Here is an 18,742-nt window from a genome sequence, read left to right as displayed (position 1 = left end):
TATATTTACACAAAAATATGCACTTTTTTTCCCCCTTTAGACACTTTTCTAGATGTAAAGCACGCAGTTTTATTATTGCTACTATTACTCCGTTTTAAAAACGTGAAATATATGTCAACTCTGTACTTAAGAGGATTAGGGCCACTGAAAAACAAAAAAACCTGTCTAGTATTTTTTTGTTATTGTTAAAGTTCCTAGGAAGAAAAAAAAAAAGCCAGAATTCTGAGAAAAAAATCTGATAGAAAAAAGTCAGATTTCTGAGAGAAATAAATCAAAATTATGTGATTTAAGTCAGAATTCTAACTTTTTTTCTTCGAATTGTGACTTAAATGATAATAATACAAAGATATTGGACCTATTTTTGTATTTTTTTTCTAGTGGCCCTAATCCTCTTCCTCTGTATTCTAAGAAAAAAGTCAGATTTCTGAGTTTAAATTTAGAATTCTGACTTTTTTTCTCAGAAGATTAATAATAATAGAATAATAATGGACTTTGTTTGTATTTTTTCTGTGGCCCTAATCCTCTTCCATAACTCCAACCAGTAATTGCGTCCGAATCAGCTTAAAACTTTGTGTTTAAATAAGTTGTTGTAATTTCCGTCCAACATCCACATGTCTGTTTATTCCACTGACGTCAGGCAGCGTTGGTGTTCCAGCATCAAACAGGAAGTTGGCAGTTTTTTCCTATTCCTTTTGTTTGGCTCGACAGTGATGACAGTATTTCCTTTGATGGGCAATGAGTGCAGACAGACAAAGTGTGTGTGTGTGTGTGTGTGTGTGTGTCTCTGCTTGTGTGTGCTTGTACTAAAGAGGAGCGAGAGATTCAAGCATCAAAGTTTTTAACCCAGTTAGATTAGACTCTTCATCACACTAACCTTTTCATTCACTCATCCTGTAATATTTGAACGAGATTTAAAAGAAGAGATTTTTAAATTTGAATAAAACCGTCCTGTTTACATCAATGTTAAGTAAATTAAAGGCTAATTGCATTTATTACAGTAGGGTCAATGATGCAACGCCTACATTTTCTGTTGAACTGCATTTCTTTGAGTTTGAAAAAGGTTTAAATGCATTAAGATATTATGTAGTATGCACTCCAAGTAAGAAAAAAAACAACCAAACCTGTCTGTAATTTATTATAAATTAAAATTTAGATTAAAAGTTTATGTGATGTTGGTATGCCTTCAATTCAGTCTGGTCCTTTGAAGGATTTTTGCACCGATTTTTGACGTTTAGAAATGAACAAAAAGCATCAGAAAGTACAGTTTAGATAATTATTGTCCATTTTTTTCAAGTGGAAGTTTATTATTTATTAATAGTAAATAGACGTTTCCAATCTGGCCCATTTAAGGAATGAATAGCTACGTATTTTTTCTGGGCAAAAAACCTTGAAAATGTTATTTCACAGCCTTTTTAACACCGTTTTTTCTGCTGTAAAGACTTAAAAATCTCTGCTTCCTCTGGTTTTTCCTCCAGGTATCTGTTTGCCCTGCAGGTGAAACACGACCTGGCCTGTGGTCGTCTCATCTGCAACGACACCAGTGCTGCTCTCATGGTTTCTCACATCATTCAGTGTGAGTTTACCAACTCAAATCTCAATCCAATCAAAGCTAGGCCTGGGTAATATATCGAGTTTCAAGATCTATCAAGATTTATATTTTGGCGATATAGAAAAATACAATATCTTCTATGACAATATGCTTTTTTTCTGCATGAAAAGCACAGTTAGATGGAAAGCAGTGTGTGTCCTAACTCAGACCTTCCCCTAAACAAGCCACGCTACAGAACTCACTCACATGTGCTGTCCCTTAGAGGAGAAAAAAGACAAGTGTCACATATTGTGCAGCTGTTTGTTAATAAATGTGCCTGTGTGGCATTTGACATCATCGAATTTAACCCAGAATTGTCTTTCTGGTAAGACTTTGATTGTTTTTTTTTTTTACATTTTTTTATTTTAAGAAAAAAAAGAGAAAAAAATACTTTATTGAGTTAAAAATATCAATATTTACCGTAGATCATATATCGCCATTTAGAGAAAGTATTGGTTTATATCGCCCAGCCCTACTCACAGCCAGTTTATTGGTATTGTGAACTGCTAATTGCTCATTCTGATAATAGTAATATGCATTATTTTACCCAAATGTGTGTTGTAGATGCTCTTGCTCCTTAAGTGTGAGCAATAAAGGCAGAAGCCTCAGGCGTCGTTCCATGTAGGAATATTTTTGGTGCACCTTCTTGTCACCGGTTGCCATGGTAACCATTCGTGCTGCATGTGGTGAACAGATGGAGACGCAGGAATGGGACAGAAAATGTCTTAAAGAGACAAGACAATGATCGTATAAGTCCTTCCTCCTCTTCCTCTTCCTCCTCCTCCTTTTCCTCCTCCTCTTCCTCCTCCTCCTCTTCCCCTCTCCTTCAGCTGAGATCGGAGACTTTGACGAGACGCAGAGCTGGCAGCACCTCCTCCACAATAAGTATCTGCCCGACCAGGACGCCATCCGAGACAAGATCACCGACTGCCACCGCAAGCTTGTGTGAGCCATCATGAACACATTTAGCACATAGGAGCTTTCATTGCCGTAGTCGCTATTTCCCTCCGCTAATGAGCTAATATTTTCACCACTATTATGGTGGTATTATGTCAAAACAAATAAACAGATTTTGACAGAATTTTAACCAAAAATGTACCTTACAGCATGGAGGATTGCATTAAATGTCAAGTGGATCAGAGGAAAAAACAAAACAAAACCCTATCTGTAATTATTGGCAAAATTTGAAAAATTCATATCTTGGTTCATAATTACGACGGCGTATTAGGGCAACATTAAAATAAAAATAAACCCAAGCACTATGAGAATAAAGCCGTATCTTTAAAAACTCGTTATGGTATACAACTCAGAATTCCCTGTTGAAGTGAACGCAACTAACAGCGATAGCCATGAAGTCGACCACTTCCATCCTCTTCCACCTCCACAATAAAAGAGGCTTTTTGCTCCAAATCAGTCTGGTTTTTTTTCGTTGGATCAAACACAAACGTCTTCAATGTGGCTTTAAAGTCTATAAACTGATAACAGTGTGGTGACGATGGGCCAAAAGGCTCAGTATTTCACCTAAATGTTCCATATTCTCCATACAGACAAGATCCTGTTTGTATTTCAATTTTAATCTCGAAATGTTACGACTTTAATCTTGAATGATTGTGATTTTAATCTCATAAAAATCCTACATTTAACCAGTATTTTAGCCTAAATGATTTTGTACATTCGATGGTAAGTCACTAAGACACAACCCGTTGGATTTCAGTTTTGATGGAAACATCCGGGCAGGATTAATACAGTATTATCCGTGTTTGGTAAACAATGCAGAGCTGAGCTTTGAGTCTGACTGATGATGGAGGCTGATTTGTCTTAAAGCGTCAAATTCCCCGACACGGAGATGTTTATCTGTTTATTTAAATGGGCAAATTAAAAACATGCAGTCTTATTATACAATTATACACAGCTCATTAACAGCTGTGTACTGCATAGATTGCTGTGCGCGCACACACACACACACACACACACACAGATGCATGCATGCTTGTTAAATCCCTTCCCTGCTGAGGTGGTTATTGACAAACATGGCCCCTGGCCCTCCCTCTGCGACTCTTTCTTACATTACATCGGTGCTTTCCCCACATAATGTTTTTTTTTCCTCTGGGCTAACCAGCATCCCCCACTCCCTCGGCCTCTCTCCACATCAGCTCCCGCAGGAAGGAAGTGGCTCCTTCAGCAGCTCATACAGGAAGCAGGAAATTATTTTCATTTTTTGTGGAGGCAAAACTTCATTTGTGCCACTTGTTTCCTCCCTCAATGCTGTTTTTAGGCGCTGCTGATGTTTGAACGTTCACAATAAACTTTGAGTAGCACACGCTTATCTGTTTAGCCAATCAAAAACAAGCAGCAGTGATTGTTTCCTCCTCTGATTGACGCTCTTTCCACAGCGGACAAACCCCTGCAGAGTCCGACTACCAGCTACTAGAAATCGCCCGGCGGCTGGAGATGTATGGCGTTCGCTTGCACCCTGCTAAGGACAGGGAAGGCACTAAACTCAGCCTGGCTGTGGCTCACACTGGAGTCCTAGTGTTTCAGGTATTAAATACAGAATAAATTCACTGATTTTATTCTTTTTTTATTTATTTTAAAGTTATTTTTTTAATTCCAGCACAAACTTTTTTATTTTATTATTTTTGGTTGGATGTATTTTTTCAAAACGTTGCTACTATTTCACATAGAACCATTAAATATATAGCTATACATTTATTCTCTTCTATTTTAATTTTCTTTTATATTACTAATGACTTTTTTTAATTGTTTTTTTTTTTTCATTTTAATTGCCAAAACTGGAAAGTGAGGTCAGGCAGAGGTTTTCCACCTCCCCAAATATTGCTTGTTCAGCATTCTCATAATAACAATGTTCCAAATGTTCTCTTGTGTAGGGCTATACAAAAATTAACGCCTTCAACTGGTCCAAGATCCGGAAGCTGAGCTTCAAACGCAAAAGGTTCCTCATCAAACTTAGAACGGACCCCACTGTGAGTTCATCAAACTAGTTTTAATCCCTCTCCTCCGTCTCCTTGCCCTCTACTCTCACCTTTGTGTCTGTCTGCAGAACGCCCACCATGACACCCTGGAGTTTGCGATGGCCAGCAGGGACTGCTGCAAGATTTTCTGGAAGATTTGCGTCGAGTATCACGCGTTCTTCCGACTCTTTGAGGAGCCCAAGCCCAAACCCAAGCCCATCCTCTTCACCAGGGGCTCCTCGTTTCGCTTCAGGTAAGACGACGCTAAAGGAAAACCTGCAAAAACGACCGCACTGGTGGTGTTCGCTCAGTTTCCTTTTCTGTTCTTGTACCATCTCCTGCCTGCAGCGGTCGAACCCAGAAGCAGGTCATTGATTACGTGAAGGACTCGGAATACAAGAAAATCCCATTTGAAAGGTGAGGTACTTGTTTATGTGGCTCGTACAATCAATGGAAACAAATCGAGGTAGTTACTCAAGACGTCGGATTCCTTAGCTTGATGATGATGAACACATGTTTTACGTTCTTTCAGGAAGCACAGTAAGGTTCTGTCCAACAGCAGCGTGTCTCCTCAGTCTTCCTCCTTCAGATCACAAGTGCCAAAAGAGGTAGAAAGGAAAAAATAAAGAACTTGTGGTAGATATCATGGAGCCATGTTGAATTAACTCATACGTCTTTCACAGAGTGCCACGTTAGCGGAGCAGCCCGACTCGGCCAGAACAGCTGACATCGGCGCCGCGTTGGAGCCACATTCAGTCAGTCCGCCCATCAACGGGTACCTGGACACGCTGGCCGCGCCTGAATCCGCACAGAACCGCCGCAGCATAGGATCGACTCCCGACCAGCACCTCCTCAATCCAGGTCCATCCTGCAGGGCAAACAAAGGCAGCAGCACTTCTATCCCTTACATAGACTGCAGCGATATCGACAGCGAATGTGACGTGACCAAGAACGGCAGGGCTCCCAGGGGCCACAGCAATGACGACAATGAGGATGGTGCACAGAATGGGGGTCTGTTCGGGGCTGTTAATGGGTTTTACCACACTAATCACCAGGGGCTGATGCAGCAGCAGCAGCAGGGCGTGATGAGTAATAGAAGCAGTGCAACTCAGTCGCCGGTGTCCAACAGGTTCAGTTCTAGTCACGAGACGACCAGCGATGACGTGGTGTCGAACGGAGGCCCCTTCCACAGCCGCCTGCCTCTCCACAGCACGCTGCTGGATGAAATCTTTCAGGGCAGAGACCAGCGAGGCCCCGCCGTCAGCCGCCCGTTAGGGACAGGTGCGCGTAGCCAGTGCTCCAGTCCGGTTTTCAGCAGCTTCCACCACCGCACCAACTCTCTGAGTCAGGCCGAGATGACCGACGGTCACGGCCAGACGAGGGTGAACCCGCGGTGGGATGACGGCGGACATTATTTCAGTAAACGTCCCGGGGAAGCTCCGACTGCGTCGCACTTCGGTAGCTACTCCCCTATCACCTCCAACCGCACGCCACTGCATCTCGGCAAAACGTGTAACAATAACAACACGAGGAACCGCTCCGACACCGATCCGTTCATCCTCAGCCAGATCACATCCACCCCCAACCACCCTCATCGTCCAGTTCTGCATGGCCAGGCGCCCTGCTCTGCCCCCATAGAGCGGAAAACGATCATCACTAACGGCAACCATGGGAAGCTCTTTGTTCCGGGTCAGGCTCGCGCTACCGCAACACAGCGGCTGTTCGGCCGCCAGGGTAAGCCCGGCAGCAGCCCGTCTCACAACGGTCACAAGAATCTAAACCAGCAGGTCCCGGCGATCGACGGGTCCACCAGCAGTGGCAGCGACACCAGCGACACAGAGTCGGATACTGGTAGCAGCGCATACAGCCACCCCTTAATGTACGGCAACCCCATTGCCACCAACTCCAACGGCGTGAATTCATCGCCGCTTTCTCGAAGCAAGTTCTCGTTCGGTAGTCTGCAGCTGGAGGAGGGGGAGGACGTAGAAGGGGAGGAAGAGGAGGGATGCTACCGCTTCAATGAGGAAGATATGGGAGGGCAAGTTTTCAGCTGCTGAACGAAATACTTAAATAAGTATCTTTAAAGAGTAACTAAACTTTTGCTTTCTCCTGACCTGGGAATTCAAAAAATTGCCTTGATTATGGGCACGGTTCCTGGAGCAGTTAAGACACGCCCAGTCTATACTATAAAATCTTCAATTAACAATCTATGCTATGCTAACTAGCTACTCATTACTCAACATACCTCTCTATTTACTCTCCTCTCAATCCAACTTTCTCGCCACAGATTGTTGAGCCCACAGGTACTAGTTTTTATAAAAGGGGCGGGGCTAAAAGTGCTTGTTTGTGAAACAAGATGGTCCCAAAACGTCATGATCTTGTTCTCAGCAAACAGCAAAAATCAATTGTAATAGCTGGGTTTTAACCCATAGAGGGCAGTCACTTTGACATTTTACAACTAAATACGCCAAAATAAAATACTTTGACGAAAATGTTGAGACTTCGATCGGGATCAATCAACAGCACTACTTCATACCCAAATACATTTGTATTCAGCTGAAAAAAGTGGGGTTTAGTTACTTTTTAATGAGAAAATGGATCAACTCGACTTAACCTAGTTATGTCTAGTTAGTAAAAAAACTTGAATGCCAGTTCTTGTTTTTTTACACTGATTGTGAAAAATCTAGGGCACTTTTTATGATAAATTCCTAGTGTTGAAATGTACTTTCTAAAAATCACACGTTTTTTGTAACTTTTCCATGGAATAGCTGCTGTACTTTAGAGTTTTTACATCCACTATTTTCACCTCTACCACTTTTTATGCAAAGTAATGCAAAACCTCACGGGTAGCTCTTGACGTTAGCGTAACATTAAAAGCTTTCGTAAAAACACTGAGCTCTTCGTACACGACGCGACGATAACATCTATGGATGAAGTACTTTTTATATGATGTGCCATAACTGCATACGTAGTTTTTTCAGGGGGATTTCTTTGATAAATCCTCCTCGATCTTTTTTTGTCTAAAGTGTTAGTTTTGATCCATAATTTCTGATTGTAGCGTCGCTCGATCAGTGCAGAGAATTTGAGGAATCCTGCCCTAAGCATAAAATGTGGCACTTAGGGGTTGGCCTGAACGCTGTTGTTCTGTTGGTGATCTGCTGCCTTTCTGTGGCATTAGCATAGCTTTAATGTTCTCTATTGTTGTGTGTAGTTTGTGTAACATTGTCGTTTTTGAATCTTTATTCCGTGGCTGTTAATGAAGGGTTTTAAATAATGGAAATGGAAGTTGTACTCTATATTTGGACGTTGATGTTAGAGAAGAGATTTAATGTGAAGTTTTAAATTGGAATAGAGGTGTGTTTAAAGTTGTTGGGATCTGCAGGCTGATGTTCTTCTTCGAAGCACTTTTGTTGGATGTTTGTGGTAGACCTTTTTGAAGGAGATCTTAGAGTTTACTCCACTTAGATGGAGGAACGGTGGCACACTCATATTTACTATTATATATATTTTTAAAGCTGCATGCATCTCTACATTGTGTCTTTTCCTAATTGGTGGAGGGCATTGTAATTTTCCCCCACGCACATTCAAACCCGTGACCATCCGCCGCTGTCTGCTTTGCTGGGCGTGGCCCCTGGCATGCATAACAACCACACTAAAGCAACACTTTGACTTTTCTTTGTATGCTGCCTTTTTCACCTTGATGTTTTCAAGGCTTCTCATCCACATTCCTGTCATCGATTGGCTGGACAACACTTAATATTAATTATTTACTGGTTGATTTATAATAAATATGTCACATTCTGATTCTTCCTAGGACTAATGTTCACCAGCTGTAAATGCACCATGTCTGGAGGCATGTTTAAGTGGACAATGATGCTCTTTGACTTTGTATTCTCACCGTTTTCCCCACTTGTGTGGCGATGTGCATGTTAACCTGGCAAAAACTCCTCCATGGTTCTGTCGCACTGCTGTTATTTTGCATGTTTCGGCTGCGGGACACGAAGCGGTTCCAGGTCAACCTTTTGTGTTTCGCACAAAGACAAAACAAGAGCAACTCTGCTTCAGTGTTCATTTTCCAAGAGGGTAAAAGCCAACTGGCTTAAGTGAAATCAATCCAAATGCAGCCTGTACGTGCAGCGTAAATGGCGTTTTATTTTGTAGGATCTGGAAGCCTACGTATTCAACACTGAGGCTGAGTCTGCTTTGTTGTTGTCTGTCACTGAAAAGCTTCTGCAGCCCAGTCACTGTCATTCTGACTGTTCCGGCTCATTTTGAAAAGTGAAAATTGTACATTTTATTACATTGATTACATATTTTATTATATGAGGTTTTCTTCCAATTAATTTTTTAACATAAAACACATTTTCAAGAAGTTGTTGATCTTTGAACTGTATTAAGAGGAGAAAGTTTATGTAATCTAATCAAACACATTATTATTCGTCCTAATGTGTATCTTATAATATGTAAACTTTTGTTTTGATTTTAAATATATAAATTAGAATAACACACCTCTTTTGAGACATTCAACTATAAACATTATGTTGCTAAAAATTGCAAAGAAATAACTTTTTTGTTTTTACTTGCTGCGCACACTGGGACCACTTACCGTATTTCAAGAGTTTTCTCCTCTGTCTTCCTGTTTTGTAACACTCGTTTCCTGGTTGTTCTTCTGATGCTGTGCATGTTTCTGATTGTGATGGTGCATGCTAAGGCTGTAGCATGCTGGGAACGCTATGCAGAGGCCATACTGCAGCCAGCCCACAACTAAAGTGTTAGTACAGACATAGGCAACTGGTGGTCCAGGGGCTACAGGCGGCTCTTGATCTAATTTTGTGCGGCCCCCCAAAGTATATGCACAAAACAAATTAAAAAACACATAAAATGAGAAAAAAAATTGAAAAATGAATCTCAAAAGATGCAAAACAACCATAAAAATTCACAAATGACTCCAAAAATGCACAATATATCAACAGAAACGCACAATGACTCCAAAAACATACAAAACGATCAAAAATATACTAAATGAACATACAAATGCACAAAATGACTCCAGAAAGATAGAAAACAACAATAAAAATACACAAAATAACTCCTAAAACGCTAAATAGAAATACACTAAATGACTCCATAACACACAAAATGGCAACACACCTGAAATATGTACAAAATGAACATAAAAATGCACAAAATGACAACAGGAACACAAAAAATTACTCTAATAACACACGAAATGACTAGAAATACACAAAATAACCCTAAAAATACACAAAATGACTCCAAAACTTACACACACTACAACAGTAATAGACAAAAATAAAGTAAAAAGACACTAAATGACAAAAAAAACACGACACCTTCTGTTTTTAACTGTATTAATGCTCAGATTAGTTATTCTAAAAGCTGACATTAATATTGATAATGTGGCCCTTGGATCAGACATTTTTGCAGCCTCCCATTGTGAAATTACCAAGTCCCCAAAGAAAGACATCAGAATGAAACGTGTTTTCCTTAATAACGCACACTGTTCACACTGGTTTTCTGTCACTTTTGTAACACTGTGGATTCCTGCCCTTGATCTACTTTTCTCTCTTTGTAACTGTTAATGATTTTCTGCTCTAGTGTCAATAAAAATCGGCATTTTTCTCGATTGAAGAGGGACTTTTCAACCTTTCTATAGATGTGCGAAACCACCACCCAGCCTCCCACCCACCCACCCCCCCTCCTGTGCACACATTGTTTTGTGTTGTGGTTGTGTTATAGAATAGCTGCCGTTTGCCTGCAGTGTTGCGCGTGTGTTGTTGTTTCTGTGGTAGTTTTTAGCGGTTGTCTGTCTGGTGGTCAGTTCTTTTATAGCACCAAGCCCCCCCACCACCCCACCACTCACAGATCTGCACTCAGTGGTTGCAGCCAGGGGTTTTTACCCATGATCCTGTTGGGTGTATAACAGTGGACTGGAATCTTGGGCAAGTATAAAGTTCCAACTTGTGTAGTGAACATCTGTAGTGACTCTTAGCTGTAGTAACTTCTGTTTATTCCTAGAAGTAGATCCCTATACTGTAGTCAGACCAGAGTCCCTTTAGCAAAATGCTAATTGTAGACCTTGTTACTTTTTTTGTATTGTTACAGATTTGAGAAACCATTTCCTTTCTTTCTTTTTATCCTAGTAGCAGAGAAACGGGTACATGTAAAGGATGCTATGGCCTGTAGTTTTATCTTTTTTTTGTGGCAGCTGCTTGTCTTTAAATTTCATCTTCATTTTATTTTGTCAATATGAGAAAACTAACTCGTTTTGTGGCAAAAAGTTCAATTTTTCAAAAATAATTTTAATGCTTTCTTTCCTTTTGTGTCATCCTCTGAATTTTCTGTCTTTTACCTTCCCCCAGAAAGTCCAGACTTGGAGGACATTGCCCTAGGCCGGACCCACGTCATCGTCAATGGCAACAGCCTGGTCAACGGTCAGAAGGCGGGTGGTGGCGCCGTCCTGTTCCCTGGACACAGTCCTGACAGGCAGCCGCTTTCGCCGCTCACCAGCCCGCTGCTCACTGAAGCTGGATACGTGCGTAATGAAGATGAAGAGGAAGCGAGGAGGAAGGTGGATGTCCTTTTATTGATTGATTATTGATAATAATATGATTGGATGCTCGGATTAGTCTCATCTTTCCCTCTGTGTACCAGAAGTTTCCCACAGACAAGGCTTATTTCATAGCCAAGGAGCTGTTGACCACAGAGCGGACCTACCTCAACGACCTGCAGGTCATCACAGAGGTATTGGGAAAAAAAATGGCTTTTTACTTTGAAAGTCACACGCAATTTGCATGGAAAAAACAATCCAAGGTGCACAAATTAACTATCCATGTTCAATTGCAACTCAATTATTACGGTGTTCGACATTTTTTCCAATTACAGTTAAATTTACAATTAGGATTTTTCCTGTCAATGTCAATTACAATTACGTTCTCAATTACTAAAGTTAAAATTCAATCAGTCACAATTACTGAGCCTTTAATGAATAACTGCATAAAACGTAACCTTCCTCTTGTGTTAGCATCTCTAATGATAACGGGTCAGTTTTGACCAATGTCTCAAATCAGCTGTAAAATACACTAAAAAAACATCATCTTTCACCCAATTTGTTCCTCATCTGTTGGTTCACTTGTTAGGCTTCCTTATTCATGAAAATATGGGTGGGATTGTATTTGTTGTGGGCGTCTGAGCCTTTATTCTGTCAGTATACCCCAAGATTTCAGTTTTTTAAAATGGTAAAATGATCCTCAAGAGAGCTGACAGGTAGTGGGAAAACCTGACACGACACATATTTGAATAATTGTTAGCTACATATTTGAAAGCCATAAAACTGTTAACATGGTTCCATGGGTTTGTGTTTAATTAGATTGCAATTGACAGTTTTTATAGAATTTTCATGCCAATTACTATTACAAAGTCAATTATCTGAACTCAGTTACAATTGCAACATATTTTACAATTTTACAATTATAATTACGTCATAATTGTAATTAATTAGGCTTGTGCATTCTGGAGGATCTCATTAGGAGCTCCTTGTAGTAGATTTAATAAAAACCTGTTATGCAGAACAGGCATCAAGTTGTTGAATGCATTAACTGGTTTAAACCTCTTAAAGTGCATATTTTTTATTTAAAAAAGGGGATTCTATAACGCAGTGGGGTTCACGCACCTGTTTGCATATGACTGTATTATCCAAATAGCGAGAAGCTGCTGTGGCTGTGCGGGAAATTGTGTTTTCTCAGCAGTTTTTCCTCTAAACTGCAGTTTCCGTTCTCTTTGAAGTGGCTGAGGGCGTGTGCACTGGTGGCTTTTTTTTCGCCTCGATCTTCCTAAATATTTTCTTTGTCTGGCACAGCTCAGGCTTCAGCTCCTGCACCCTCCTTTTTTTATTTCTCTCTCGCTCTCTCTTAGTAACAGCTGTAGGGTCTCCTTTCTGAGAGTGAACCAGACACCTCGGGGGTCAAAGGTCACACTCGGTGTCACTGACTGTGTGTGTGTGTGTGTGTGTGCTGATGAATGCTCGTTGTCACTGCACGCTTCAGTCTGACTGACCACCTGCTTTAAAAGGGTGCAGGGATCAAAGCACTAATGTGTTTGTGTGGCTCCTCACATTTCTTCTGCCAGTGTTTTTGGAGTTCAGGGCATGTCTGCACAGTCGTATCACCACAATAGAGCTTTAAAAAAAAAAAAAGGAACATTGAGACCGTAAATTACTTAGTTTATTACCACAATATACATTTTTGCCAAATTCCACACAATCACAGACTCTCAGGCAGACATGGGCAACTGACGGCCCTCGAACTAAAAGCACAAAATGACTCGGGAAAACAAACTAAGTGACTGAGAAATGCACAAAAATAACAGAAACATTAAAAAAAAATATTCCAAAAACACTGAAAGACAAATAAATACACTCAATGACTCAAAAAACACAAAAATACAATAAATGACTCCAAAAACACACAAAATGACAACATGAATACACAAAATGACTCACAAAATGGTTAATTACTTAAAGAATCTACAAAATGACTCAAAAAACCACAATAGTACAAAAGACAACTACAAAAAACACACTAAATGAGAGAAAATTATTTTAAAAATTCCATCCAGTGTATTTTCCATTTTCTGGGTTTGACGTCGCTCCTCTTCCATCAGATAACATGTCTAACAGTTGTTCTGTCTGTGCGTGTCTCAGGCCTTCCAGACCACTGTGGTAAACGACGAAGCATTTCCTGACCCTCTTAAAAAGTTGATCTCTTCCAACTACGATCCCGTCTACAAGTTCCATCAGGAATTCCTTAAAGAGACGGAGCAGCGGCTGGCGCAGTGGTCGGTATCCATTGTTATGATATGTTTCGGTTTCATTTATTCAGACACATTTTTCAGGAAATTTACTTTGATCTCCCGACATGTTTTGATCACTGATGGCTTTGATGTGTCCTTGACTTCCGCTTAATAATTCCAGCCAGTTCATGTGGTCTTCTTTTTGAATAATATGTTGAGCTACATTTGAAGAAAAGCTAAATGCCTTTTCAGAAGATGCAGCATTTTTATCAATACCAATCCTTGCCTGGATCTTTGAGGCAGAATTCTATGTTTTAAAGGAAGGCTTCTCAACCTTGATGTTGGGACCCCATTTGAGGTCGTGAGACAATGGGACGGGGTTGACAGATGCCTTTGAGAAACTAAGAATATTTTTTGAACAACTTGAGCCCATTGTTGCTTATTTTTACCCTTTTTTTTGCAACTGCACCAAACTTGCCATGTCTTTGCTCATTTAATGCATTTTTGCTACATTTCAATGCATTTTTTGTCATTTTTTTCCACTTTCAAGACATTTTCAACATTTATAAACTCTTTTCTCACCTAATGTTGCATATGTTAACCCATTATTGTCTAATTTAACCACATTCACGATTTGCCACTGCCGTTATTTGCCAGTTTAAACTAATTGTATATCACGTTGAACCTTTTTTACCACTCTGCCTGTTTTTGCCCACTTTAATTTGCAACTTTTAACCAATTTCTGTGGTTTTTAAAATCCCATTTCACCACATTTTCCACCATTTTTTTAATCACCTTAACCCTTTTTATTTCTGATTAAAACAAGGATTTACATTGTTAAGATGACTATATACTATGGTGCAAATAATAATAAAGTCCCTTTATAACAGTGGATAATATTCAGATATAAATGCGGTTATCACAGATTCATAGAACAATGGACCATCATTTTGCTGACTTTATGGATGGACCCCAAAAATTCCCCTTATAGATGACCCTGTCTCCACATGACCGTTCTTCAATGTTCATGGAACCTTTATTTTGGGGCTCATGGGCTGAAAAGGTTGAGAACCACTGGTTTAAAGCAGATGGTTTGCATTTAAACAGTGTGTGTGAACTGGTGGGACATCTAGTGGTGAGAACATGCAACCACACCCTACCAAATATTTTCCTCTTTCACAGGGAGGGTCGCTCCAACGCTCACATTAAAGGAGATTACCAACGAATCGGTGACGTTCTGCTGAAGAACATTCATGGTCTAAGGGTAATTTGTTATTATTCAACAAAAAAACACTTTGTTTGCCACTTTAGTGCTCATCGTATTGTGAAAATGGCTTTTCTGTGTGTGCAGCAGCTGACTGTTCACCTCCAGAAGCATTCGGAGTGTCTGGTAGAACTGGAACGAGCCTGTAGGTAAGAGTTAAAGTCCTCTCAGTGGGAGCGGGAGCCGTTATTGGGGGAAAAGGTGTGTTCCAGTCTCCACCTGAGTGTTTAATATGCCCTCAGGTCCAGTCGGAGATTGGAGTGTCTGTGTCGGGACTTTGAGCTGCAGAGGGTTTGCTACTTGCCGCTCAACATCTTCCTCCTGCGGCCCCTCCATCGCCTGCTGCACTACAAGCTCATCCTGGAGAGGCTCTGCAAGCACTACCCGCCCACGCATGATGACTTCAGGGACTGCAGAGGTGAGGGGACACAGGAATTCATTATTCCAAATTAAGTTTTTTGGAATAAAGTGTTTTGCTTAGTGTTTACATGGAAATAGTTATTCCGAATTGAGGTTTACATGGAAAACTGGTTTATTCTTTTTTTTTTTTAATTCTGCTTTAGGTCTATGAGTTGGGAAGGGTTGTGATTGGACGGTGGGGCGAAGATGACGTATCTTTCGGGACAAACCATTTCTTTTTGGCTACAACATAAAAACCCCACATAATTAGAACAGTTTTCACTTTTGTTTTGGTTGTAGTTTTGAAGCAGCAGCTCGACTTCAACACAGTTTCACTTTGGTCAGCTGAGCAGGAGAGAGAGCAGCGGTAAAAGGAGGCAGACAGCTGTATAGTGGAGGCAACAGCTGCTCTACCTCCACTATACAGGATGTTGAGCAAAAAATTGACTTTATAATGATCTGCGCATCATTAGTGAAGCTCTGGCGCTTCATGCCCCCATGAAGCCTGTTCCATTTGCCGACGTGTGTGATAAGTCCGTGTGAATAACTGCATGTTTATCCACTCTTTTCATTATATCCATGTCTTTTAAGGCTCTTATTAACTAAGTGCGCAGAACGACCGCAATTAAACATTAACGAGATCGAGGATTGATTTAATTCAGAATTAAAATTGGAATAAACCTGCCACCTAATTCGGATTTAAATTTAATTCGAAATTTGATTTGATTTAATTTTTTTCCAAACATGAACACAACAGTAGTGTATCTCAAAATGAAAAAAAAGAATGATAATGATAATAATAATCGTAATTTAAAAAAAAAAAAAAAATGAAAATAAATCAAACAAAGCAAAGACAGAACAAATGGTACAAAAAGGAAGTATATACTTACATATATGATCCTACCCCTTAATATCTATTACTATACATATAATCTTCTTATAATATACACCTATTTACACTATAAATATACATATATACAATATATCTATATTATACAATTAATGTGATTCACTATACATTCATCTGTCCACACATACACAAGTATATATATACACACACCTATTTACAATTTTATCCCTTTAACACTTATGCTTCGAGAAGGGAAAAAGGCAGGTCATAAACTGAGTTCCCTGTTGAGGAGCAAAGTGTAAAACGTTTGCATTTGCATTAGGAATGAAGTGTTTACAAGGTCAGAGAATTAAAGGGATATTAAAGCTCCCATGTACATGTGGCCTTTTTTAAAAACAAGTTGTTGTTTTTTCCTTCCACGGTAACTCCTCAGCCGCCCTGGCGGACATCTCAGAGATAGTGCTGCAGCTTCAAGGCGCCATGATGAAGATGGACAACTTCCAGAAGTTGTTGGAGCTGAGGAAGGATCTGAGTGGCATTGAGAACCTGGTTTCCCCGGGAAGGGTGAGCTCGTCTTCTTCATTTGAATCGTGTCACCCTGGCTGTTTTTTTTTTTATTGCTTTTGATGTGTCATACAGGAGTTCATCAGACTTGGCTGCCTCAGCAAACTATCAGGAAAAGGCCTTCAGCAGAGAATGTTCTTCTTGGTATGAATTTTACACGTTAAGCCTCAATACACCCATTTTAATATCACAAATGTTCAGCAACACCAGAGAAATGTAGTTTTTGTGTTAGTTTTACATCAGATATTTTTATACTGCATTTTATTTTAACTAGATTTGTATTTGAGAAAGTTTAGGTATATAGGATAGAGTTAATGGATATTTGTTGGTTTTTTTATTAATTACTAGACATTTCACAGACCCCATTTTAATTCCATACGACCCCAAGGTTGAAAAACGATGCCTTAATAGAAATGAAGTATCTATTTTCATCATTTCTTTCTTCTTTTGTTCTTTATTCTCCATCAGTTCAGTGATATCTTGGTGTACACCAGTCGAGGGATGACCCCGTCCAATCAGTTTAAAGTTCATGGCCAGCTGCCTCTTTATGGCATGACGGTACAAAACTCTGCTATCGTATTTAATTAGAAACGGCTAGGACCTGATGAGATGTATATGATATAGTAGTTCTGCTCTTTAATAGATCAGAGAAAGTGAAGAAGAGTGGGGTGTCCCTCATTCGTTCACTCTGTTTGGCCAGCGTCATTCTGTGGTGGTAGCAGCCAGGTAACACACACACACACACACACACACACAAGAGGAATAGAAACATTCTTAAAGGAAGCTGTTCAGCCTCCTCAGGCGTCTTTACTGCGTTGGTTTTTCCGTCTGATTCCAGCTGTGCTGCTGAGATGGAACGGTGGGTGGAGGACATCAGGATGGCCATCGACCTGGCGGAGCAAAGCAGCTGCCCCATCACCGACACACTCTCCAGCAGTCCCCTAGACAACAGTGAGTGTGTGTTTCTCTCTGCATACGATCACAGACTCTCAGGCAGACATGGTCAACAGACAGCCCTGGAAGTAAAAGCACGACATGAAAATTGCACAAAAATAACAGGAAACGTACAAAATCACAAGAAAAATAAACTGAATGACTCCAAAAACACAACATAATGACAAAATACAGTAAACTACTTAGAAAATCCATAAAATGATTCCAAAAATTACAAAATGACAACAAAAATATACTAAATGACTCCAAAAACACAATGACACCTAATTACTACACAAAGTACAAAGAAAACACTAATACACAGGACGACTACAAAAAAAACACACAAATGACTCCAAAAACAATTATTCAAAAAACAACAATAATACACAAGACAATTTGAAAAATACACCAAAAAAGAAACACACACAAATTATTCCAAAAACACAAAGTATGCTAATTGAGCTATAAATATACAACAAACATACACAAAATGACTAAAGAAAATACACAAATTAACAACAATCCAAAAGACTACAACAAAATACACAAGAAATGACAAAGAGATGTATAAAAACAACAATAAAAATACACAAGAATGACAACAAAAATATAAAAATCAAAAGAAAAACACAACACAATCAATTATAGAAGTTGACTCCAAAAACACACAAAACAAGAACAGAAAGGCACAAAATGAGTGTAAAATAAACAAAATGGCAACAAAAACAGACCAAAGGACAACAAAAATGAGAGGAAAACATACTAAACAACATTATCTATTAATGCTCAGATCAGTCATTATGCTAAATGCTGACATGATTCAATTTAAATGTATTTATTGTGTATTATAACTAGTCATCTCAGGGCATTCTTCAGAAAAAATAACAGATTTTTGTAGCTTTTACTGTGATAAAAATTTCATGTCTGCTTTAAGGTTTGTTGGAACGAAAAAGATCATTTTGTCAATGTGAATATCACTGAAATACGGAGCTGAAAACTGACAACTGCATTAATATTTACTTGTTGCAGCTCTTTCAGTAACAGGGTCTTTCTGTGCCTCGTGAGTGATCAGAATTGTTCTCTTCATATATTATTGATGTCACCTGATATAAGTGGGACCCGTCTGCAGCTGACAGCCCTCTTTTCTTCTCCGTATTCGTTTTTTAAAACACCTTTCATGAGGTTTAGTGCAGTGTGATGGCCCCTTTGTTTCAGAGTATTGCATTACCTGTTCCGACAAAGGAGGGTTTGTCTCTTCTTTATGAACAGATATTTTGGAAATCGCTTTGATCTTCATAAGCCTCAGGTTTCTATGGCGATAATTCACTATTCATAAAGTTCTCCCAGCAGACCCAAGT

At 39.7% G+C, this 18,742-nt stretch overlaps 1 protein-coding gene across 1 annotated transcript in view; it reads left to right on the top strand.

Moving 5' to 3' along the window:
- The window catches only part of LOC114478273 (FERM, ARHGEF and pleckstrin domain-containing protein 1-like), a 55,624-nt gene that overhangs the window by 33,467 nt on the left and 3,415 nt on the right, over window positions 1-18,742 (top strand). The window contains exons 7-25 of the mRNA XM_028471239.1: window positions 1,476-1,573; window positions 2,419-2,533; window positions 3,982-4,129; window positions 4,477-4,572; window positions 4,650-4,813; window positions 4,909-4,977; window positions 5,093-5,168; window positions 5,244-5,421; window positions 10,944-11,152; window positions 11,236-11,325; window positions 13,283-13,416; window positions 14,554-14,635; window positions 14,723-14,784; window positions 14,878-15,053; window positions 16,318-16,448; window positions 16,524-16,592; window positions 16,917-17,006; window positions 17,092-17,174; window positions 17,287-17,399. Of these exons, the coding sequence (XP_028327040.1) occupies window positions 1,476-1,573; window positions 2,419-2,533; window positions 3,982-4,129; window positions 4,477-4,572; window positions 4,650-4,813; window positions 4,909-4,977; window positions 5,093-5,168; window positions 5,244-5,421; window positions 10,944-11,152; window positions 11,236-11,325; window positions 13,283-13,416; window positions 14,554-14,635; window positions 14,723-14,784; window positions 14,878-15,053; window positions 16,318-16,448; window positions 16,524-16,592; window positions 16,917-17,006; window positions 17,092-17,174; window positions 17,287-17,399 (2,183 nt within the window). The remainder of the gene's footprint in view (window positions 1-1,475; window positions 1,574-2,418; window positions 2,534-3,981; window positions 4,130-4,476; window positions 4,573-4,649; window positions 4,814-4,908; window positions 4,978-5,092; window positions 5,169-5,243; window positions 5,422-10,943; window positions 11,153-11,235; window positions 11,326-13,282; window positions 13,417-14,553; window positions 14,636-14,722; window positions 14,785-14,877; window positions 15,054-16,317; window positions 16,449-16,523; window positions 16,593-16,916; window positions 17,007-17,091; window positions 17,175-17,286; window positions 17,400-18,742) is intronic.

Source organism: Gouania willdenowi, chromosome 2, assembly GCF_900634775.1.
Source record: "Gouania willdenowi chromosome 2, fGouWil2.1, whole genome shotgun sequence".
Classification (NCBI taxonomy): Eukaryota; Metazoa; Chordata; class Actinopteri; order Blenniiformes; family Gobiesocidae; genus Gouania; species Gouania willdenowi.
This window is presented reverse-complemented; position numbering and strand designations above follow the sequence as displayed.